Here is a 24,662-nt window from a genome sequence, read left to right as displayed (position 1 = left end):
AGGGCCAGGAGTCTGGATTTGCAGGAAGTTGCCTGGAGCCTGGGTTTGTGGGGGGTCTTTCCAGTGCTGGAGTGGACAGGTAGCCTGGGTTTGTTGGAGCCCACCAGAAATCTGGGGCATGGTAACTTGGCCTGGTACCAGAGTAGGCCAAGAGCCTCAGGCCACAGAAGTCAGTCTGGTGCTGGTGTGGGCTGGTGGTGGAGTCTGCTGTGAAGTCAGTTCCTTACTTCACTCTTCTCCTGTGAACTGGATGTCTCTCTCCATGCTGGGATACTCTGGCTTGGGGGATGGGTGATGGCAGTAATATGAAATTATATTTCCTACCCTTTTTTCAATGTATCTTTTCTTATTTCTGTGCTCCACCCAGATGCTGTCATCCCTCACCTGAAATTCTTAACTCTTGTGAAGGTATTTTTGTGTATGGATAATTGTTCAAATTGATGTTTCTGAGAGGCAAAGAGTGCTAGAAATTCCTATACCATCAGCTTGCTTTACTCTCTAATTCTCTCCTCTGCTATGTGTTGTCTGTTGCCAAATACAAATTTTGGTTTATTTTAATTTTATTTGTTGTATTATATTGTTCTAGAGATGCTGTTTAATGCTTCCAAATCTGACACTTTTCATAGTTTGCTACTCTAGGAAAACATCCATGTTTGTCATTTGCTTCTTAAATATGGTTAGGATAGTTGTTTTAAGCTCTGTGTATAATAATTATAAAACCAGATGTCTGTGTATGTTTCTACTATCTTGCTTTGTCTATTTTTTTGGTTCTTGTTCTTGTGATCTTGTTTACTTATATGCCTGGTGATCTTCAACTCTTTGTGGCTTGTTGCCTTTGTAAAATTATTTAAGTGGCTCTGCCCTCCTCTAGATGGGTTTTCTCTTTTTGTTTCTGGTGGAAAGCATTTGGCCTACATTAAACCAAATGCAGTTTGAGAGTTCCTGGCTCAATCAAACTGTGAGCACTCAAAGTGAAAATCCTCAGGAGGGCATGTTCATGGCCACAGCCTTCCAGGAATTACTTCTTTTCTTTATATCTTTCCTTCACCTACTTTGTTCAGTGCCAAGACCATCTACTTCATGGGTTCCAGAGATTGGGTGAATCTAGATCTGGTTTGCTTGCCTAGTCCTAGGCAGCCCCTGAGTCCTGATCTCTCTCTCTCTCTCTCTCTCTCTCTCATGCTGGTGTGACTAGAGTATGGCATGGGTGCATGCTATAGCAGCACAGAACATATCGTGTCTTTAAGGCTCCTTTATTTCAGATCCTGATTCTATATGTCTGGGATAAAGCCTGAGATTCTGCATTTCTGACAAGCTGCCAGATGATGCCAGTGCTGCTGGTCCACAGATCATACTTTGAACATCAAGGATGTATAGATCAAGGACTCTTTCATTTAATAACTTGGCAATATGTGAACAATAGTCAAACTGAGTGATAGGAATTGTGCTATATAAATTGGGAGAGATTTATAGAACCGAGGGGACTATGTTAGACCATGACCTGACTAGTGAAGGATAGATATGGATGGACAAGGGAATGAAATCCTAATTCAGATCCAGTTCGGGCTACTTGAAGAGAGAAGAAAGGCTATATCTCTAGATTTTATTCATATGGAGTTCTTTTTTTTTTTTTTACAGAGAAAGAGGTTTCCTTCACATATTTTGACCCAGGGGCCCTTCTCAGGATCACCCACCACCTCGGTGGTAAAGGATGCACCTCCATTCTAGGGAGACATAAGTTGAGGTCTTGTGTTATCTGGTGTCACCAAAGCCCCCATCACCTCAACTAATGGCACTGTGGACTAAGTGCCTAGGCTACACGGAGCTCCATGTATTTATAGGATGAAATAATGAATCTGAAAGGCTCCACATCTTATTAGCTGTGGTCCTGAATGAATTTGCATTAGTATATGCAGCATCCATATCAATGTGTCCCGAATGTTTGCTTCTTTGTACCTTATGGCAGGACATTGAGATCCTCTCCTCAAGATTTCCAAGTGGGTCCAGTCCTATATAAGGAGCATGGGGGTGATGTCATAGGCTCTGGACTTTCTTCTTCGAGCATGGAAATCAACTCATGCTAATGGATACCTGGGGAAACTCCTCTTCATAGCCACAGATCGATTTTGAATCCTAGTTTTGACTCAGACATACCTACTGCACATTTGAGTATGAGTGCTTCATGATTCCACACTCTTGAGGGAATGGCTATGGAGCTACTCAGGACAAGATCATAACGACCTTTATATCCCACTGTGCAGTGAGAATCCCTTGGAAGACTATATAGTGTGAACTTGAGAGTGTCTTTATGTGTTAGGTAGGCTGATAAGGTAGCACAAATGTCAAGAGCTAGGATGATCTACTGGTAGTCAAAGCAAAAAGGCTGCTAGAGACAAATAGGCTGATCTGGGGTCTAGTGACAGACATAGGAGACTCAATAGGCCAGTTGCTACAGGAAGGTGTCATGTACTGGGGACTTTGCATACTCTTCTTTAACCAACACAATAATCCAGCAAGGTACAATGCATTCATATAACAGTCATCTTGGGATCAGAGATGTGAAAGGATTGTGCCAAGGACACAAGTCCAAAAGTTGCAAAGCCTAATTGTGAACATACATCTTTTGAATACGAGTCTCTGGCTCTTGAATACTAAACTACTGTCTTAGTCTGGTTTCTCCCTGAGAAACCCTAGCATTGTTTCAGAAGCTAGGGAGGCTAAGATATTAACCCACCAGTCCCTTCCCCCATTGGTTGAGGTTGCTATTGAAATGAATACCCTTGAGGTGTGAAGCAGACAGGTGCTAGAAACTGCCACAGTGATGGTGAACTCAGTTGGGCTGAAGGGATTGGGGCAGGGTATCTACAGCATTGTCTAAGCTTTCCTTCAGGGAAAACCTAACGTGTGTTCCTAATGTGTGTTTTCTAGATTAGAGCACTGGAGCATCTGGGAGGCATACTCCCTGCCCCACTAATCTAGGTCAGTGACCTGTAGTCCATGATGGGCAGGGTGCCCAGGAGCTGGCCTTGCCCAGGGGAGGCTCCCTTGAGTGGAGAAGCAGCATGCATACAGGCTCTGAAAAGCTAGAGAAGCATACACTGGGGTGTTTTTACCTGGTCTGAGATTGGTAGAGAATATGGTGATTGTGAACCAGGAGTAGTTGCAAGCTACACAGGTCTTAGGGGACCTATTCCTTCCTTAGTCTACTTCCTACCTTGAACCTACTGGGGGCTTCCACTCCTAGGAATAACATTCCAGTGTGTCATTTTGTGGCAAAAGAATCCAGTCATCAGCCCTGGGGCAGTCCCATAATGTTTCTTCCCTCAAACTCAGTGTTGATGACTATATTTCCTGGTTGTTGCTCTTAAGAGCTTACTTAGCATGCCCTACTTTTTCAGGGTGAATGGGCAAGTCACAGTCATACTTGGTTGACATTTACATAAAGACTCACTGAATCTCTGCACCAGGAACCAGAAAATATTCATCGTCAGGCAGTCCCAACCCAAGTGAGGTAGAACCTCCTTCCTTCCCTGTGTGTATAAAAAGCTTGGAACCTGTTGGATTCAGTCAGAGCACCTAAGTCTGGAAGAAGCCATAGTCCATAATAACAGATTACAGGTGTAGTCTGAAGCCATGAAACCTGCTGATCTTTGATCTTCCTCTTGCTTCTGGGGAGTCCTAGACAGCTTTCCAGAGCCCTTGGATGCAGCTAGAACCTTTACTTTGGATCCAGGGGAAAAAGCATCTCTTGGACAAAGGTAATTTGAGCTCAGAAGCCATGTGTCTAAGCTTTCCTTTGGGGAAGACCTAATGTGCATCTACTAGCTCAGAGTACTGGAGCATCTGGTAGGTAGATTCCCCTCCCCACTAATCTAGGGCAGTGATCTAGAGTCCATGATGGACTTCTTTCACTGCTGTCCTTGGGGAGCCTTGGGGGACCTTGGTGGAAGGCACAGGATACTGGAGGAGCTAGGGCTACTTCCAAGAGTACAGGTGATGATTTGCTTACTTCCTGTCCATGGATAACTATTGAATCGGGCACTGAGGATCCTGAGGCAGGGAGGGATATGAACAACTGGCTCTCACTGTGGGGGAGCTTGTGGCCTTCTTAGGGAACTGTCCTGGTGCCCTAACCAGAAGCCCAGGGACAGATGACTCCTGCCAATCAAAATGCCTAATGGAACTTGTGGATGTCCGTGTGCAAGATCCTTAGGGATGCCTCTTTGGATGAAGAATGGGGGAAGATGGGGGTCAGAGAGGCTGATTTTCTGACAGTTATTTAGTAGCCAGGATAAGTGACTTGAAGACAGGGTAAGTGGTGACTCACTAGATATGTGGGAGGCTAGAATGGAGATAGATGCACACTCTCCTCTCCCTTCCTTTAAATCCAGAGACTTGGTGCACTGAACAGTGCCTGAGGTGGTGCTCTGGAACCTCCTAACAATCACAGATGTGATGGATGGAGGGCATCCCAAGGCCACTGTAGTCTGAAGAACCAGGACTACCAGTCATGATAGAGATGGGAGTTTCCATTTGGGGTTTTCTGGCCTTGGAAAACCCCCTCCTTAGTCTCAGATGTGCATCTGGGACAGGAGCTTGGAGGCAGCTTTCTTAGAAGATTTTTTACACAAAATTCTGGGGTTGGGAAGGGGAGAGAACTGGATGACATGTTTTCTTCTTCCCTTTTCCACAAGACCTGCTGCTGGCAACCTCCTCTCCATCGTCTGATTTACCTTGTCTTCTTCACAGGAAGCTCTGAAGCCAGCATGGCCACCCCCCAAGGTGAGTGGTGAATCACAAACCAGCTTGGAAATATCTCCATCCTGCCTCACCAAAGATAATACAGTACAAGGGCCCCTATCATTTACTTAGCTACAGATGCACTTGCTCTTGCTAATATACTCAGATCATAAAACGTGCATTTGAAAATCTCAGAGCATTTAGATCTTTTCTTATTATGTATATTTGGCATTTATTTACTTTGTTAAAGAGCATAAAGAAAAAAAACAAGAAACTGATGACAAATTTAAATATTTCTGGCTTTGTTACTACCCAGAGAGTATAAATTAGAAACAGACAAGTCACTGATATCCCTAGAAAAAAAGACAAACCTTGAAAATCTCTTGGGGAGTATAAATGCAGGTAGAGTCTTACAGATTCTTTGATCCACAAACCAGCTCCTGGCTTATTTCCCCTCCCTTTCTCCTTATAGCCACTCTTTCTCCGAGCAGTGAGCCTACCCCTAAGGATTCAGAAGTCATTATGACCAGGATGCAGCTAGAGTCCTGAAGTTTATAATAACCTTATATGTGTTTTGTGCTTTTCTGTCTTCTGGCAGCGGTAGACTATTCCAGAATCTTTGGTGTTCATGATTCTCTACAGATGGTGTGGGTCCTGAATGGAAATTCTTTAATAACAACTCCTTTTAACAACAATGTCAGTCCTGGTGAGTGACAATCAAAGCCACTTTTTCTTCTTAAAGGGGCACCAGTTCCACTGGAGATGGGGCTGAGCTTGCATGAGCTTACATGCCTTCGGCCTGTCCTGCTTCTGGGACCAATGTCCACAGGAAGGGCAAGCAAGGACAAGATGGTTCCCTTCCACAGAGGAAACCCTGCACCTAGAAATGAGGGGATGAGGGGTTGGCAGCCCTTCTTACCAAGAGAAAATGTCTTCAGATAAGGAGGGATTGTCCACTCAAACAGTATTTGACCTTTTGGAGTTTTTCTCCTTTAAATTTCAACCATTGCTACCTATGTCCTCAGAATCAAACTTGATCATCTTTCCACTATACACTTTCCTAATTCGGTGTCCTCTCTTCTAATATTGGGGATATTCCTTCCTCCCATCAAAAGTCAATCTATCTCAGCTTCTTTCCCTCTTCTAGGACTTCAATGTTTGATTTAATTCTTCTCTTCCCTGTATATTCCACCTTTGTCTATCTACTGGATCCTTTCCATCACTGGTATATGTGCTCTAATATAATATTGCTAAGTTTAATAGAAATTCCACCTTCTCTTGATCCCCACATTCCATTCCTACTTCCACTCTTTTTTTCCCATATGCTAGTCTCAATACAATTCTATGTAACAGTCATAGCCAAACTTCATGGAAGAGCTGGCTACATAACTTGTCTCTACTTCACCTTCTGCTCATGTTTGCATCAAACAACATGACTTCCGAACTGTTCTCTCAAGTTCCTCTTCCCAAGGTCACCAGATACACTCTCTGTCCTCACATTATTTGGTTCCTCAGCTGCAGTCAGCGTAATTGGTAATTCTTTCTTTCTTGACCACCCTCCATCTTCTCCTTCTGTAGGAACATTCCCTTGTGGTTCACTGGCTTCTCTTTGGCATTCTCCTTTCTGACTTGACTTTTTCTGTACAATCTACAAATACTGGAGGTCCTCAGATCTCAGTCTGCAATCATTATGCAACCCCACTGAAGGGATTGGGAGCTGGTCTCTTGGATTTATGGATCCAATGGCTCTATCACTCTGGCATTTATGCTTCCAACCAGAAGACCCTCTGAAAAATTTACCCATGTCCTCTTGATATCCTCTCAAACATCTCTAACTTCATCTATCCCAAGCAGAACTATGGACCTGACCTCTCAAAACTGCTGATCAGCCCAGTCTTCCCTATCTCCATTAGTGGCACTACCACTACCTGTTTCCTCCAGCGAGAAATGCAAGAGACATCCGTGATTCAATCTCTGTCCAGTCCAACAGCAAAGACTGATGAGTCTGTGTGCAAAATATGACTTATTTCTAAGATAATATCATGTCTCACCTGGACCACTGCCATTGTCTCCTCACTGCCCTCCTTCCCACCTCATTTGTGTAGCCTCTCATCCACTCTCTACAAAGCATTAAGAGTGACCATTTGGACTATGTTAATTGAACAGTGTCTTTCCTATGTGTTTGTGTTTTAGGGGTGGGAAGTGGGGGCTAGTGGGGACACCTCAGGGACACCAGTCTTCTTTCAGAGCTACACAGGGGCCTTTACCCATCCTTTCTCCATAACACTCTCCCTCCAGACCCCCTCCATCATCCTATTCCCATGTCTTCATATACTAGTTTCCTCATAACTTTCAGATCTTGGTTTGCATTTTACCTCTACAGAGAGGTCTTTCTTGACTCTTCTATGTAAATTTGGTCTCCTACTGTCTCAGGCTTTGGTTCTTCCCTCAAAGCAGATCTTGCAATTTATTGTGGTTCTGTCATTTCTCTGCTTACATCTTTTGGTCTCATCTTCCATAGGGGGAATGACAATGTCTCTCTTATCCTCATCTAAATCTCTGTGTGCTCACATGCATCCTTGTCCCGAGTCAGCATTCAATAAAGAGTGTTGACTGGAGAATTCTCAGCCCGCTGCCCAGAAGGATAGAAGCAGAACACCCAGGCTCCTGGGCTAAATTAGTTGGGAATTAAATTTAGCTGATAGTGACAGGAAACCCACATAACTGGGACTTAACTAAGAAGTTTACTTTAAAAAAAAAAAAGTTTATTTCTTTCTCATGAAAAAGAAGCCCGAGCAGGCAGGCTGAGGTTGGTATGGTGGCACCGTGATGCTCCCATGGTCCAAGTATTCTAGCTTTCTGCTTTACCAAGCTCAAGTTCTCCTCAACCATCATCCACATATTTGAGGCAGGCAGTAAGAAGACACAACGTGTAAGAAAGGAGCTTCTCCCAGATGAGTCAACTCCTTTTAAAGAACATTCTTAGAAGCCCCACACAACACTTCCATGTTTATCTAGTGGACTACAAGTTCAGCATATGAGAAAATTTAGCTGCAAATGTGGTGGGGAATTTTATTTTTATTTTGGGGATGCAGTGTGCCCTGGTAACATCTGGGGTTCTGATATTAAGTAAGTGAAAGAAATGGGCTTCAGATAATGATGTAGGGTCTCAGCTACGTAAGGAATAGGAAGAGGCTTCTGGGGGAGTCCTGGCTGCTCAGTGTCCCCCTCACTGGGAGGAGTAATGTCAGGTCAGAAGGACTGTCCTTTCTGCTCCCTGGAGCCTGATACCTGTTTCCATTTTTCCTTGTGTTTCCAGTCAGTCTTGACTTAATGACATGTATGGACAAAGAATTCCATGATGCAGGAAAAGGCAATCCAGTTTACTTGGGAATCAAGAACAACCATCTTTGTCTTTTCTGTGGAGAAATTCAGGGCCAGCCAACTTTACAGCTTAAGGTGAGTGGTTGTACAGCTAATGAGAGAAGCCCTGTGAGATGTACTTTTTATTTCATTTAACGTATCACTGAACAAAAATAACATTTTTTCAATCCTGGATTGTTCAATTCTTGGCTGTCCCCCAAGTCAATAAATGCTGCTTTTGGTGTGGGTGTTAACACTCATTTTAATGTGAAAACATTCTCCAAAAACCAGAGAATATGCCCACGAGAATGCTTCAGAAAGGCCAAAGAATGGTGGTTTCTCCATTCTCAGTTTTCTTTAACTACCTCCCAGAAATTCCCCACGATGCTGGGCTGCTCGCACTTAAACAAAGGCCACTGTATGACAGAGGAGACAAGGGGGAGATTGTTAGTCTGGATTTTGTGGATTATATGCCTATGGTTCCTGTCCTGAAGGTAGCATTTATAGTTATGAAGCAAATCTTTTTGGTTATGATGAAAGCTTTAAGATCTAAACACACTCAGAGGCTGGGAATCTTGTGAGACGCCCACACCTGTGGGTGGGTGCCCACCAAGAGCACCCACAAAAGAGATTTAAACCTCTCTCTGTTCTCAGGGAAGACAGTGCTGTCTCAGAGAATCAGAAGCACCTTGTATCAGGGGATCCTGGGGTAGAGCCAAGCTATTAGGAGCCAGTGGGTTGCCTCTTCTGACACCTTGTGTCCTTTCATCTGGTTGTGTCCCTGGCCCCTGGCCCTCCCTTTGGGGAAAGCGGTCACTCTCAAGGGCTATGTTAGTTTAGACCCCTTCTCTCAGTAATCCTCTCTAATAAACCTTTTTCCTAATCCTAGGAGAAAAATATCATGGATGTACACAACAAGAAGAAAGCACAGAAGCCTTTTCTCTTTTTCCATAATAAGGAGGGCTCCACCTCCACTTTTCAGTCCGTCTCCTACCCTGACTGGTTCATAGCGACTTCCAAAACAGCAGGACAGCCTGTCATTCTCACCAAGGAGAGGGGCAAAGATTACATCACTAACTTCTATCTAGAGCCTCAGGACTAAATTCAGCCTGGGCTGTGGGTAACTGATTCCAGGAAAGAGGATCAAGCAATCAGAGAATCTTCCATTCGGAGACATGGTAGGTCATCTTCATAGACTAACATGCACTGATGCCCATCCGTAGCCCCACCTCATTCTCGTCACCCAAAACTACCTTTTCCTCTAGACGGCCATTTGTGCACCATGTTTCCTCATATGAACATCACCCCAGTATGAAACCTGAATCACTTTTTATTCTTTCCTGATCTTGTCCCACTATCCACTTAGTTGCCAAGTCCAGTTAAGTCAACATCCCAAATGCTTCTTACGCACACCCCTCTCTATACCTATTCCTTCTGACAACCTATGGCCTAGAGATGTGAGTTCGAAACATTTTTGTTCATACAACCCTATCAATAAAAGAGTATTATTTGTTAATTCTCTGCATGTATTTTGATATGTATTCCCAAAGATGAATCTAAAGTTTCTATTTAAGTAATCTTTACTCCCCATGTGGGACTCGAACTCATGACCCTGAGATCAAGAGTCTCGTACTCTTCAAACTGAGCCAGCCAGGCCCCCCACCAAAGAGGAATCTAAGGATAAATGTGAAATACAAATGAATGGGAAGCTGTGAGCTGTACATTTATGATGTAGTCACTTTTCTGTGTGTACGTATGTATGCTTCCATTAAAAGTTCGCTTTTAAAAAGAAAACAGATAAAGGTGAAATAAAAAATTTAAATGTCTTGATCATCATAACAGATTCATAATATCATTAGTTAATAATTTGACATGTAATACATACTTTGATTAAGATTAATTATTTGCCGTAGTGAATTTAAATCAACCAGTATTTCAAAGAATCACTTAACAAGGGTGCCTGGGTGGCTCGGTTAAGTGTCTGACTCTTGGTTTGGGTCATGATCTTGCAGTTCACGAGTTCGAGCCCCGTGTCGGGCTATGCTCTAGCAGTGCAGAGCCTGCTTGGGATGCTGTCTCCCTCTCTCTCTGCGTCTCCCCTGCTTGCTCTCCGTCTTTCTCTCAAAGACAAACAAACAAACAAAAACCAAAAACCAAACTGCCCACGGTTCTGAGCTAATCCTTGAATCCCCTCTTACATCCGGGTGACATGCCTCTTACTCCAGTCAATGCTGTGCAACCAGCTCGGAGAAGGTATAAATAACCTGACAGCATGTTATCTCAGCTACACCAAGCATCTGTCTCTCTCTGCTCGGAGGCTCCTAGGGCACCATGGGGAAAGACTTGTAGGAGCCCACTTGGCACTCACACATGTACACGCTCGGAAGTAAGAGGGAGCAGCCCCACGAGGAACCCTTGACCGTCGTGGGGAGGGGGTGGGAGTAGATGGGAACATGCTACTCGCTGTGACCATTCAAGTGTACAATTCTGAGATGCATTCTACCTGCACAGTACCTCGGGGGGTCCCAGTGGGATTGAGTCATTGTCACCCACGGCAGTGCTGAGCTCAAGAACATAGCCTTGCATTGGCTTGCCTCACTTCCCTGCTTCAGTTTCTTCAGGCCCCAGTCCTGTTCCCTGGGGTCACTTCTCATTATCGGAATGCAAGCCCTTGTCTCAGGTGCTGCTTTCTGGTGTAAACCCAGGGTAAGGCAGATTCGGTCAAGGCGAGCTTCATTCGTCTACCAGCTACTCCCAACGCATTGGATTTCTTCCCTCCGTGCCTCTGCGCGTGCTTTTGCAAACATCTCAAACACTGTCATCTCTGTGTATCTTATCCGCCCCTCATGTCTTCCTAACATCCTACGTCTGTCTAAAGTGTTCAGAAGCCACTCCTCATCCTCCCAACGAAATACAACATCTTCTCTTCTCTGAGGTCTATAGCACTTTACCTTATCCTGGGACATTTCTTTCGTTAGACTCATGCTGGAGTTTTTTTCCTTGTCTTGGCCTCTTTTCTCTCTTTTCAACCAAATTCTAGGTACATTAGAAGGCAGAGATTGTATCTTTGAGAACCCTATACTCCTTGGGTGCCAGATCTTGCCTCCTACATGGCAGTTGTTGAAACAAATGAATTCTCACTGCATGTACTAACGTCTTCCATTGATACTCAAGTGTGTCAGAGTGGAGTTTGCCCGATCAAGGCAGAGACAGCCCTAACTGCAATAAGGGCACGAGGAGCATCAGGGCTCCTCAGAGAAGGTGGGGAAGGACAGCACAGAAAGGCTGACTAGGAGCCTCCCTGTCTCAACTTTTCCTCCTCCTGTGCCAGTCTGACCTTGGGGGACTGTAATGATGTCAGGATATCCTCTCAGGAGAGGGTGGATATAGAAACAAAGCACAGCCCAGAGCTTCCCAGAGAGCCTCCAGCCAATGCCCATTGGCATCTTCTTCTTGGATTCTGTCCAAACCCTCACCAACGTACATTCATGCACTCATAAACCATTTGGGGGCACAGGAAAAGGACACCAGGGGAATCCAGTGTTTTGGTTTTTTTCTCTGACAAGGTCAGGACGCAGCACCAGATGACCCCAGGGATGACTATGAGAGACTTGTGGCAGCAATGAAATGGACATATAGTAAGCAAGTTTTCTGAGAAGGGTAATGCGAGGAATGTGAGTTCTGTAGGTAGCTGAATGTGTAGAAAGAATAGTAGATAGTGATGAACCAAAAACAATGTAACCCTAGGCTGTGCTTGTAAATATTAGCTTCTCAGAAATCCCAAGAGCACTGGACATGAGCAGGGGGTAGATGGCCAGCCCACCTACACTCTTCTCTCTGAAAGAGGAGGTGAGGAAGTGGTGGTGGTGAAGGAGGAGGAGGGGGAGGGGGAGAAGAAGAAGGAGGAGGAGGGGGAGGAGGAGGAGGAGGAGGGGGAGGAGGAGGAGGAGGAGGAAGAGGAGGGGGAGGAGAGGAAGAGGAAGGGGAGGAGGAGGAGGAACCATAGAAGGAGCCAAGAGGTGTTCTCAGATATTTTACTGGCTCTCTTAGTTCCAGGGAGGTTTTAGTCTATTTGGGCTACTGTAACAAAATTCCATAGACTAGGAGGCTTAACAAGCATGATGTCTCGCAGCTCTGGAGGCTGGAAGTCTGATATGAGGGTGCCAGCACAGTCAGGTGAGGGCCCTTGGCAGGTTGCAGACTTCTCATTGTGTCCGCACATGGTCGAAAGGGAGAGGAAGGTCTCCTAGGCCTCTCTTAAATGGCTATTGGTCTCATTCATGAGGGCGCTGCCCTCATGATCTAATCACCTCCCAAAGGCCCCACCTCTTAATCTGATCACACTGGGCATTAGGATTACACCACAGGAATTTTGAAGGACTCAGACATGCCTATTCCCACACCCATCTTCTCCTTCTCAGTTACTCAAGACAGAAACCTAGGAGCCATCCTTGATTCCTCCCTTCCTTGGAACCCTACCTCTAATTCATGAAGTCTGTCTCCAAAGATGGCTACCTTCAAAAGACATCTCCAGTACACCCATCTCTCTTCAACTTCTCTGCCACTCACCACTCCATACCAAGTAGCAGCGATAGCTCACTGGTGCTATAAATCAGACTCCTGACTCGTGAGTTCCGCCTGCTCCTCCCTCTGCCCATTCAGTCTGGTCTCCACAAGCTGGACAGGGTTATCTCCATAAATGGAAATCTAAGCTATGTAGTTTCAATGTTTACCCCTTCAATGCTTCCATTTGCACTTATAAGGAAATGCAAATTCCCTATCGTATTTTCAGGGTTGCCTGGATGGCCTGACCCCCGTGTCCAACCCCTCTTCCAGGTAATTCTCTTTCCATCTCTATTCTCAGTCATGCCAATCTTTCAGTTCCTTGAACCTGCCAAATTCTTTACAGCCTCAGGACCTTTGCATATGATGTGCTCATGCACATCCCTATACCTGTATCGTTTTACTCTGATTCTCTGCCTTTCTGGCTCCTTCAAGTCACTTCTTTATTATTTTTTTTTTTAATTTTTTTTTCAACGTTTATTTATTTTTGGGACAGAGAGAGACAGAGCATGAACGGGGGAGGGGCAGAGAGAGAGGGAGACACAGAATCGGAAACAGGCTCCAGGCTCCGAGCCATCAGCCCAGAGCCCGACGCGGGGCTCGAACTCACGGACCGCGAGATCGTGACCCGGGCTGAAGTCGGACGCTTAACCGACTGCACCACCCAGGCGCCCCAAGTCACTTCTTTATATGTCACCTTCTCAGAGAAGCCTTCCTTGACCACCATGTCTGAAGTAAGCCCCTTCTTCTACCTCCTGAATTTTCTATCTCTCGTTTTTGACTGTTTATCCTTCACACAATTTCTTTATCTTTCTTTATCTCTACTTCCTCCTTATGTACATTGCAGTCCTTGATTGCAGGGAAGTAACGTTTGTCTAGTTTACCACTATATCCCCAGTCCCTAGCACAGTGTTTGTGTTTAATAAATATATGTTGAATAAATACATTGCTAATAAATTAATTAGTGAATGAATGATTGAAGACCTGCCTTCCTTCCCAGGCAGCCTGCCCTCCTTCGTGAGATTGGCCTCATTTAGAATAAAACCTACCTTCCTGTTCCTACGTCATGGAACGTCATGGAAAAAGGAGCTCCCGTGTCCAGAGTCCTTCAGCTTTGTGAATACTACTTCTGTTGCCTTCTTTAACCTCTCTTTCTCCTCTGACATAATCCACCAAAGAGGGAGAACAGTTCTTCCTCACTCCTGATGTCTCCTGCCATCACACACCTGTTCTCTGCTCTCCCTCCCTCCCTCCCTCTCTCTACCCAAGTGGAGGCAAGACCATACGTCCTAGTGCACACCTACTGTCCTGGTGTAATTGCCAGTACCACTGCCTTTCCCTTTCAAAAGTGCCATATTTTATGATAAATTATGTGGTCACCCTACTTATTAGAAAAAGGGATAGTGTGGCTCAGTTGCTATTTGCCTACTTTCCACTGGGAACCAACTGAATTGAAGAAAGCATCCTTATAGAGGTGAAATGACAGAAACATTTTGTGGAACTGTCCTGCGCCAGGTGCCTGGACGCTGTTCTATCTGAACATGGAAGCTCCCTGGTGTCAGGGAGAATACTTCCTCAGGCTGAATGAAGGAATTCTGGTGAGGAGCCCCTCCACCTGACAGGTCCCCAGCTTCTCAGAGTCCAGGGAAGGTCACCCCTGTGAGCATCCTGGTCCTTAAAAACAGATCGAAAATCCCTCTGTTAGGAATCCAGAAGACAGAGGCACTTTCTCCAAGACTGGGACTCTAGCTTATAGCTTTTCCCAGTAATCTCTTTTCAGTCCCCAGTGCCTGGAAAGTGTGGGCTTTTCTAGACATCTGTGAAGACAGAAGACTCTTCTAGCATTCCCTATGCCAGCAGAGCTTGAAGGGACTGTGGGGTGATATTCTTCAGAAGCAGTTGGTGTAAACTCCCACCCCAGCTCAGAACTTTGGGATATATAGGAGGGTGGAAGATAATCCCAGACGTCCTCAAGACTCATGTAAAGAAGATGGGGTTGGCAGAAGGCTTGGAACCGTGAGATTTTTCTCTAAGGGAGCAGTGGGTCAAGTGATGAGATGCTCAATCCCAAAAAGAGTTTGAGCCTGGAAGTTACTTACTTAAGTCCTTCGGACAGTGCTTAACAGTGGGTAGAGGCAGGGTGACACCAATAGTCATATCCTCCCCGACAGCCACACACACCCCACCTACTGAAATCTGATGAAACCAGACTACACCCAAGAGTGTGGGAACACCTTCCCTGCAGATCCGAAGCCAGTGCCCCACAGAGGGGGCTGTGCCTTTCCTATTTTTGCTCTTTGCTTGCAGCATTTTGGCCCTAAGCCTGGTAAAAGGGTTCCAAAACCAAAACATCATCCCCTCTTCCCCTACCATTCTGAGAAAAATGACGAGAAAGTTAGGACACCTTGACTGGGTATTGTTAGGGGGCCTGATAATCAGGTGGGAAAGTGGAGTGAATACTGCAAAATCTAAAGAAGTGACTGCTCTAAAGGAAAATAAAAAAATGAAATATTTTGACATTTATACCTAGATGATTAGATGGCCACTTATAAATGGGTTGAAAAGCAAACAGACCAAGGAGAAGAAAGACCCAGGAGTCATAGGATGGGGGCTTAGCCCTGGAGAGGGGCATGGGGATTCCTGCGAAGGCATAGAGAATACCTTTCCTGAAAAGATCTGAAGATTGGGCTAAGAGAAGGAAGACGGTGTGGGGCAAGATTCTGTTGTTTATAGTTATGCATTTAGAAAAATCTATCTAGCCTTTTTGAAATGTTTATTTACTTATTTTGAGGGGCACAGAGGGGCAGAGAGCGAGGGAGACAGAGAATCCTAAGCCGGTTCTGCTCCCAAAGTGGGGCTCAATCCCGTGACTGTGCATCATGACCTGAGCCAAAATCAAGAGTCGCATGTTTAACTGACTGAGCCACCAGGCACCCCTCTATCTGCCTTTTAAAAATAATGTGTATATTACAATGATAAAAATTAAAATGAATTAAAATTGTATGATGCTGTGCCCTTGTTTTACTCATCTGGAAATGTCTTTCTTTTTTCACTGGGAATGGGAACTGATTCCCTTTTAAGGAGATAAATATAGGAAATCCAGGAGGGTTTATCTAAATCACAAAAATGGCATCTTTCCTCTTTTCTCCAGAGAGGAAAACCAAACCTCTGATGAATACACTTGAGCACATCAAGCTCATTTTTCACATTCATTTTCACCTGGATGTTGGAGTTTCTGCCTCAATCCTTGTCTTTCTTGGTGACCAAGTCAATGATGAACTAGAACTTCCATCCCCTGACCCTTCTGTGGGTGCCCAAATAGCTCAGGGCACCTGGACAGGTCATTCTCGGGCCTTCAGAGGCCCTTGAGCCAATGAATGAGTAAGTACTTGATCCTGTCCAGAATGCCTCATCCTGCTTTCTCAAAGAAAGGAACCCAGAGATGTCCCTCTCCTGGTTTAGAGTAAGGTGGATACTATGGGAGACCGGCCTTGGTGATTCAGCCGGTCAGAGGAGGCCCTGTCTGGGCAAGACGAAATCTAGGGCTGCACTGCCCTGCCTGCATTCTACCTGTAGGCAATTTGCCCTTCCCTGAGTGTCTCCAGTCTGGAGAGTGTAATCGAATCACGGTAACTGTGGCAAAATAATTGCTAAACTAAACCTGAATCTATAGAGTGGGAGGAGCCCTGGCTCTAGATTCCTTCTTCTGACCCTTAGGTATGTTTGTCAGTGCTTGAGAAACAAGTGGCATCCCTCTCTGTCCCTCTCCATGGTGCGCACGGGTGTCTGCATGCATTTGTGACCGCAGATAGAAGCTGTGTATCACCGTGTCCCGGTTCTTTCTGCCATGAACTGCCACGGATGTTCCAGCATCAAGAATGCTTTGCTGTTTCTGAATTCCTTTGAGACTTGTTTGTGGGTTCTCTCAATAGGACCAGAGAGTGCAACCATATGCTCTTTTGGAAGGCTTGGCTCCTATAGAAGACCCAGCTGGTCCATAATTTCTGTTTTCGTACATTCTTCGAATCATTATATGAATAATGGGATTCTTCTGCAACCTTTTTGTTGTCTTTTTATTTTGTCTAGTTTTAAACACACTCAAGTGCCCTTTAGGCAATTGGGCTTAGTAACTGCCAGATATGATTTAGAGGCAAATTCTCATCAAAATCGAATACTAAATTTTATGTGCTGATTTGACTCTTCAATTGACTCAGCTCAATTAAAGGAGTGCATGTTTGGTACTACTAAATTTGCATGGATAATTTTGTGTTTCTTAGTCTAATTTAGTGTATGCATCATAATTAGGGTAGGTCTGCAATGAGAGAATTTCCTTGGGCATTTCCCTCCTTGAAGGAATGAATAACAGGAGTTTCAGTGAGCCTTTGAAGCTGACATTTGAAGTTCAGTGGTATTGTTCCTTCTGAGGTTAAATGATAGCTTGATGGGCACCTTCTTCCCCTCCACTACAAAGCCCTAAGTGGGGCTGAGATATCCCCAGAGGACAGATTGTATTGATAACTTGGGCCAGGAAACAGCTTGCGATCTGAGCTTTGCACTTCCAAACAGGAAAGATGCTTTTTTTTTTTCCCCTTCTTGCTATAAGATGGTGGAGAGGAGGCTTTAGAGAACAAAGTATCCAGACCAGATCCACAATTCCAGCTCCAGAAGGCTTCTCATTGCTGGCTGGGCTCAGGGATCTGCCCAAGAGAGTGAAAGATGTGAGAACTAAATTGGCTAATGGCATAGTATTTTTTTAAATTTTATTTAAATCCAAGTTAGTTAACATGTAGTGTAATAATAGTTTCACGAGTAGAACCCAATGATTCATCACTTACATTTAACATCCAGTGTTCATCCCTACAGTGCCCTCCTAATGCCCATCGCCCATTTAGCCCATCCCCGCTCCCCTCCCTTCCAACAACCCTCAGTTTGTTCTCTGTATTTAAGAGTCTCTTATAGTTTGCCTCCCTCTCTTTTTTATCTTGTTTTCCTTCCTTTCCCCTATGTTCATCTGTTTTGTTTCTTAAACTCCACATATGAGTGAAATCATGTGATATTTATCTTTCTATGACTGACTTATTACGCTTAGCATAATACACTCTAGTTCCATCCACATTGTTGCAAATGGCAAGATTTCATTCTTTTTGATTGCCGAGTAATACTCCAGAGTGTGTATGCGCGCGCGTGTGTGTGTGTGTGACATCTTTTTTATCTATTCAGCTAATGATGTAGTTTTAATCCAAATGCTATTTACGTCTGAGCCACCTTTGCTGGTCCTCTGTGCAGAACAAGTTAATATCAGTCCTTCATTTTCTTTACTTCAGTCACTCTTGGCCTCTGACCAAAAACCAAACTCTGCCCTTTTCCCATCTGGGGCCAGCAACAGTTGAGAGGGAAGGGGCTCAGAGCTAGGGGACCAGAAGGCTAGCTGCCCAGGAATGGCCTTCTTTGAGGCCAGACCCAGGGGTGGGATGTAGCTGGATCACTCTGAACATTTTCCATTTGGGAATTTTGAGTTCCATTGTTAGAAAATTTAATCTCTCCCCAGTTAAGATATATATATTGTTAGAGTTGAGTTTTTATTTATTATTAAAACAAAAAGCCCAGCTCCGCCAAGACCTGAGTGTCCCCTGAGGGAATGTCCTCAGTTGGATGGTCTTGAGACCTGATAGGGGTGGCCTGGCCAGACTCTTGCTTGAACAGAGACTCAAGAGGTGATGATATGTTGTGTGCATAAAGTAAATATGGACACTTGCAAAAAACCCAAAACCAAAACCAAAACATGGTCATTGTGTACCAGATCCTGTCCTGTGGTACTTCTATTTCTTTGCAAATAGAGGAGCTTTCTTACTGGGAAGTCAAATGGTTCTGAATGTGCCCATTTGTTTTCAGGAAATCTCTGCTCCATGTTTCTTCTCTAGAAGGTCCAATTCCTATAGAAAGGAAAGGTAGTTTCCTGATGGGAAATATTTAACCCAGCTGTGACCTCTGGTTGCATCACTATGATAGTTCATACAGAGTGAGATATATGGTAGTGGGTGACATCCCTGAGTCTCAGTCCAGTCTGGCTACAAGCTGAGGAGGCTGACTATTGTTGGGAAAGATACAGGATAGTGAAGACTAAGTCTCAGATGAGAGACCATGGGATTGGTTATTTTAGGAAGTCATGACCCCAGAATGCAGGGAGAAGAGATAAGCTTCATGACTTCAAGGATCAGTGGTAGGAGAGGGAGGCAGAGAGACAGAAATGAGGACAAGAGACTGAGCTTCAGATGGATTCAGAGACAGGCTGGGAGAGCCCATGCCTTCCTCTCAACTGCTCAATCTCCACCTATGCCTGTGTTTCAGGTGACGAACTCAGCAAGGAGACTGACTCAGTGCGAAACTTCGCATTGCAGACCAGACAAAGCACGTCCTCGTGGGATCTACTTCCTTTATCACCAGACTGAAGGCAAGTAATCATGGGTCTAAAGGCTGAGGACAGAGAAAGGGAAGGGTGGTCTCAGATTTCTGCATCTGGCCTCTTGTTTCTGAGTTGGATATCAACTAGTGATGATTGGACTTTGGATGCCAAACTCACTCCAGGCATCTTGGTGTCCAAGGAGGTAGTCAGTGTGTGCTTTGTAGGATGAGGCAGGCACCAACTTTGAGTTCTGCTCTTTCTTGACCCTTAACCATGACAAGCTGAATGACAGAGTCCCACTGTGCACTCATTACAAAACTCAGTGAACACGAAAGAAGGAAAAATCAGATAACCCCAAACGTGGTCACCATCCTCACCCTGTGGGCATCCTCGCTATGGCACGTTTCTCCAGCTAAAAACACTGAGTAGCTTTGTATTTAGTTGGGTCAGGAAAGATTTTTAAAATAACTGGAGTAACTATCAAATTAACATAGAGTATATAACTTCCAAAGTTGAGGGAAGGATGAACAAAGGAGAAACAAACAAAACCTCACTCATCCAGATGAAGGCACTAAATGAAGGAGAAAAAGAAACAAGAGAAAGAGAGAGAGAGAGAAAGAAAGAAAGAAAGAAAGAAAGAAAGAAAGAAAGAAAGAAAGAGAAAGAAAGAAAACAAAAGGATGGTAGAAATAAATTGACATATTTCAGTAATTAGTCAATTTAAATTAACTTTCCAGTTAAAAGAAGGTTAACAGACTAGAAAAAGAAATACTGCAATGTGCTAATTACAGGAGACATCCTTAGAACTAAAAGGCATGAGTTTCTTTCAGTGTCACTGAGTAGGCTCTGATTGGACCAAGACTTTCACAAAACCAACTACAAGACCTGGTGGGAAATGGGGAGGGACCCAGAATGCATTGGTGACCAAGCATAAGCAAACACATGCAAGCACATTCTGCAGGGGAGTAGCTACTTGGAAAAATATGTCCAATTTTCATTCTGATGGCAGGCTTAAGCCGCACAGCATAAGACAACTAAAGCTAAACCCTAAAGTCCTCCTTGAAGAACCAGGGGACAGATTTGGGACAACCACAGCACTGGAAAGTAAGGGGGTAATCTTAGAAGGAGAGAGGCAGGGGCATCTGGGTGGCTCAGTAGGTTAAGCATCCGACTTCGGCTCAGGTCATGATCTCATGTCTTGTGGGTTTGAGTCCTGCATTGGGCTCTGTGCTGACAGCTCAGAATCTGGAGCCTGCTTCAGATTGCGTCCCCCTCTTTCTCTCTGCCCCTCCTCTGCCCCCTTCTCTGCTTGTGCTATCTCTCTCTCTCAAACATAAATAAACACTTAAAAAAAAAAAAAGGAGAGAGGCAGTGAGGGAGAGCTCAAAATTCAGTGTGAAAAGTGCCCAAATATCTGGCTGACCCTCGAGCTATGCCTAGAAGCCCAGCTAAAGGTAAAGGAACTGATCTGACATATTTCCTGCCACTTGAGGGACAGGGTTTGTATTTTGAGTCTAATGAAGTTACTGCATGGTAGAGCAGAAATATAAATTTCTTCAAAGGAGTGTAACAGATATAGAGCCTCTGCAATATAACGTTTATAATGCCCAGGGAACAATTCAAACCTACGAGGAACAAAGAATGTGTGCTCCCGTGTCAAGAATTATGGCAATGACGACCAACCCTGAAATGATCTAGATGTCAGAATTAGTGGGCAAGAATTGTAAAACAGAACCATCTTAACAGAATAAAGGAGAAATGCCATATGATTATTTCAATGGCTGCAGAGAAAACATTAGGTTAAAGTTAACCCCTACTCATGATATACCCTCTCAGTCCACCAGGAACAGAAAAAACTTTTTCAGTATCTAAAAGGGCATCTACACACACACACACACACACACACACACACACACACAAATCTACAGCTCACACTTAATGGTGAGAGACTGGATGTTTTTTCCTGAGATCGGTAATCAGTCAAGGATGGTTGTATTCAACATTTTACCAGAGATCCTAGCCATTTAAATTAAAAATAAATTAAATTAAAATATCCAAGGAATGAACACCCGAAAATAAGGAAAGCTGTCCCTATTTGCAGATGATATGATTGTGTGGAAAATCCTGAGAAATCTACAGAACAACTACCAGAACTAATAAGTGTAAGGTGGCAGGATACAGTGTTAATATAGGAAAGCTAATTGCATTTTTAAATGTTTATTTATTTACTTTGAGTGGGGGGAAGGGACAGAGAGAGAGAGGGGGAGAAAACATTCCAAGCAGGCTCCGTGCTGTCAGCGCAGAGCCCAACGCGGGGTTCAATCTCACGAACACTGAAATAATGACCTGAGCAGAAACCAAGAGCCAGATGAGTAATCCACTGAGCCACCCAGGAGCCCCTAACGGTATTTCTTAAACAAATAACAAACTTTCTTTAAAAAATTGGAGTATAACATACACAGAGGACACTGCACAGCTCATCAGGATATAGTTTGCGGAATTTTCCGATTACACACATAAGCAGCCAGAAGCAGCCCTTGCTCCTTGCAGCCACTATTTCTACCTCAGGGTGTGGCTGACCCCTAGCCTGATGTCCAACACCATGGATTGGTTTGCCTCAGTTTTGAATTATGTAAAGGAAACAATACAGCATGCCTTCTTTTTGTGCTTGGTTTCTTTCGCAATATTATGTTTGAGGACCACCTTTGAAGTTAAGCAAAAAAGCAAACTTTAAATAAATAACACACTTGAATGATTTTTTTTAAAATTTCAGGTAGGGTGAAGAGAACAGAGTGAAAATCAGTTCTGCCTCCCAACCCATTTTCTCATTTTCTTTTTTGCCTGGAGATAATTTAATCGACTTTTTCCAGTTTGCAGACTATCTTTGGAGAGAAATTTAGGACACAAACAGGCCTCTGAATGTGTACTTTTCCCACATACATGGTAGCACATGCTACATATAGAAGAGGACCCTTCAGAGGATGTACTTCTGAGATGTTTTCTGAGTCAACCTACTCTTTCTCCATCCCTGTTGTCATTGTTCATTCACCGTTGAAGAATAAGGGGCTGTTAGTTTGTGACTGTCCCTCAAGTTGGGATCGTCTGGCGTTTCCTCATGATTAGATTCAGCTTATGCACGGTTGGCAGGAACATTCCAGAAGAGATCACGTGTCCTCCTCAGTGTATCATCTGTAAGGAGATGCCTTGTGTTGGCTTGTGCCCTTACTGGTAAATGAAATTTTGGCCACTTGGTTAAGGTGAGGTTGGCTAGGTTTCTCCACTGCAAAATTCCCAATTTTTCTTTTGTTTAAAGATTTTTTAAAATTATTTATTCATTTTTTAAAATATTTTTTTAATTTTTTTTTAACGTTTATTTATTTTTGAGACAGAGAGAGACAGAGCATGAACGGGGGAAGGTCAGAGAGAGAGGGAGACACAGAATCTGAAACAGGCTCCAGGCTCTGAGCAGTCAGCACAGAGCCTGACGCGCGGCTCGAACTCACGGACCGTGAGATCGTGACCTGAGCTGAAGTCGGATACTTAACCAACTGAGCCACCCAGGCACCCCTAAAATATTTATTTTTTGAGAGAGAGACACACACACAGAGTGTGAGCTGAGGAGGGACAGAGAGAGAGGGAGACACAGAGTCTGAAGCAGGCTCCAGGCTCTGAGCTATCAGCACATAGCCCGACCTGGGGCTCGAACTCACAAACCGCGGGATCATGACCTGAGCCGAAGTCAGACGTTCAATCGACTGAGCCACCCAGGCGCCCCACCAATTTTCCTTTTGTAATTGATAGGTAGTCTGTGAGGAGATTCTTTAAGGCAATGTACATCTTGTGCTTATCAAACATTTGCTTAAAGGTTTTAACTCTTGCTGATGTTTTTTGCCTGAATCAGTCATTACTATGATGATTGCAAAATATTACTACGTTTATTTTTATTATCCTTGAGCTAACTGTATTTTTTTATATGTTGACAGCAAGCTGTTAGAAAATGAAATAAAAAAGCAATTCCATTTATAATAAAATACTTAGGAGAGATTTAACAAAAGATGTAAAAGATCCATACGTGGCTGTAAACTTAAAAATGGTCAAGATGATAAATTTGTTAAGTGTATTTTACCGCAGTTAGATATAACGATAATAATAATAAATTAGAAAAGACAAATATGTAAACACTTATATAATAACTGTTATATATTTTTTCTGCCTATCGTTTTGTTTTTATTTACATATGTAGCTACACAGAGTTCTGCTTTTTTTTAAAAATTTTTTTAACATTTATTCATTTTTGAAAGGCAGAGAGAGACAGAGCATGAACAGGGGAGGGACAGAGAGAGAGGGAGACACAGAATCTGAAACAGGCTCCAGGCTCCGAGCTGTCAGCCCAGAGCCCGACGACGCGGGGCTCGAACTCACGGACCGCGAGATCACGACCTGAGCCGAAGTCAGCCGCTTAACCAACGGAGCCACCCAGGCACCCCAGAGTTCTGCTTTTTTAAAAAATAATTTATCGTCAAGTTAGCTAACATACTGTGTATAATGTGAGACAGGAGACCATCAAAATCCTAGAGGAGAAAACAGGCAACAACCTCTTTGACCTCGGCCACAGCAGCATATAGATATTAAAAAAAGAAGTAGTCCCTGGTTCTTGAGGCGTTTGTGAAAGGAGATGATTCTACTCCATCGGTGCTAAGTGTCACAGTCAGAGCCAAGGAAGGCTTGAGGCCTCCTCTGGGGGAGCCCCAAGGCAGTTGGCCTGGCCTTGTCTAATTCTGCTATGGATGCTCACTGGTCTAGGTCCTCTGTGGAAGGAGACAAAAAACAAAAAAACAAACCCCGCGGAGGAAAGACTGTCCAATCCAGCCTGGCCAAGAGTGGCCTCTCTGTGGGGTCATAGCCTTGCACCCAGAGCCTGTGCTTTGGCTGGGCAAGAGGAGGCTATGGCCCAGAAAGCAAAGATGGGGCCAGACCAGTACTCTTCCTGACCTGTTGGCTTTTCCTTTCCCCAATTGGCTTATTTCCAATTTTCAGCTACAGAATCTGGTTCACCTCCTAGCTGTTCTGTGGACAGAGGTCCAGCAATGGCCAAGCCACACAATCTGTGGGAGGTGAGTCCTCAGACTCTTGGAGGCTTCAGAAGTACAGATGAGCAAAGCACCTGGACCTGCTTTGGAGGGTCTCACCATGATCTGAGGTGAGGAGGTTGCCAATGGCTCTTCTGTCCTTGGTGACTCAGTCAGGAGAAACTGCCCGTAGGTGTGACACACACGAGTCTCACCCCATCGTTGTCTACACACTCCCCGGTTCCAGCTTGTAGAACTGGCCCTTCCCTAGACCCTCCACCCTGGAAGATGCCAGGGGACTAAGCAAAAACAACAAAGCAACACGTTCTGGCTCAGCACGTTCTGGCTGCAGTGACATGACCCACAAACTTCCCTGTGATTTCACAGGGTTTCCAGTGTTAACTCAAATATGCTGTGAGCCAAGTAGCACCTTCCCTTCTGTTGCTCCCCACAGCGACCACAGGATGTGGCTGTAGTTGGGGTAGGGGTCTTGGGCTGTGGTAGGAGGTAACCTTCTGTTCACA

General features: G+C 44.4%; 1 protein-coding gene across 14 annotated transcripts in view; it reads left to right on the top strand.

Annotated features, from left to right (window-relative positions):
• The window catches only part of IL36G (interleukin 36 gamma), a 185,476-nt gene extending 165,814 nt beyond the window's left edge, over window positions 1–19,662 (top strand). For 10 of the 14 annotated variants that reach the window (XM_045054556.1, XM_045054563.1, XM_045054558.1 and 7 more), the window contains 4 exons: window positions 4,695–4,782; window positions 5,339–5,446; window positions 8,060–8,199; window positions 8,993–9,619. In XM_045054556.1, the coding sequence (XP_044910491.1) occupies window positions 4,695–4,782; window positions 5,339–5,446; window positions 8,060–8,199; window positions 8,993–9,205 (549 nt within the window). In that variant the 3' untranslated portion in view covers window positions 9,206–9,619. Of the gene's footprint in view, window positions 1–4,694; window positions 4,783–5,338; window positions 5,447–8,059; window positions 8,200–8,992; window positions 9,620–12,895; window positions 13,108–13,162; window positions 13,214–19,014 lie in introns of those variants that run through there. The other 4 variants (XR_006595733.1, XR_006595734.1, XR_006595735.1 and 1 more) reach the window with 4 other exon arrangements.
• The last annotated feature ends 5,000 nt before the right edge of the window (window positions 19,663–24,662 follow it).

Source organism: Felis catus, chromosome A3 (genome assembly GCF_018350175.1).
Source record: "Felis catus isolate Fca126 chromosome A3, F.catus_Fca126_mat1.0, whole genome shotgun sequence".
Taxonomy (NCBI): Eukaryota; Metazoa; Chordata; class Mammalia; order Carnivora; family Felidae; genus Felis; species Felis catus.
The sequence above is the reverse complement of the archived record's forward strand: the minus strand, read 5'-3'. Positions and strand labels throughout refer to the sequence as shown.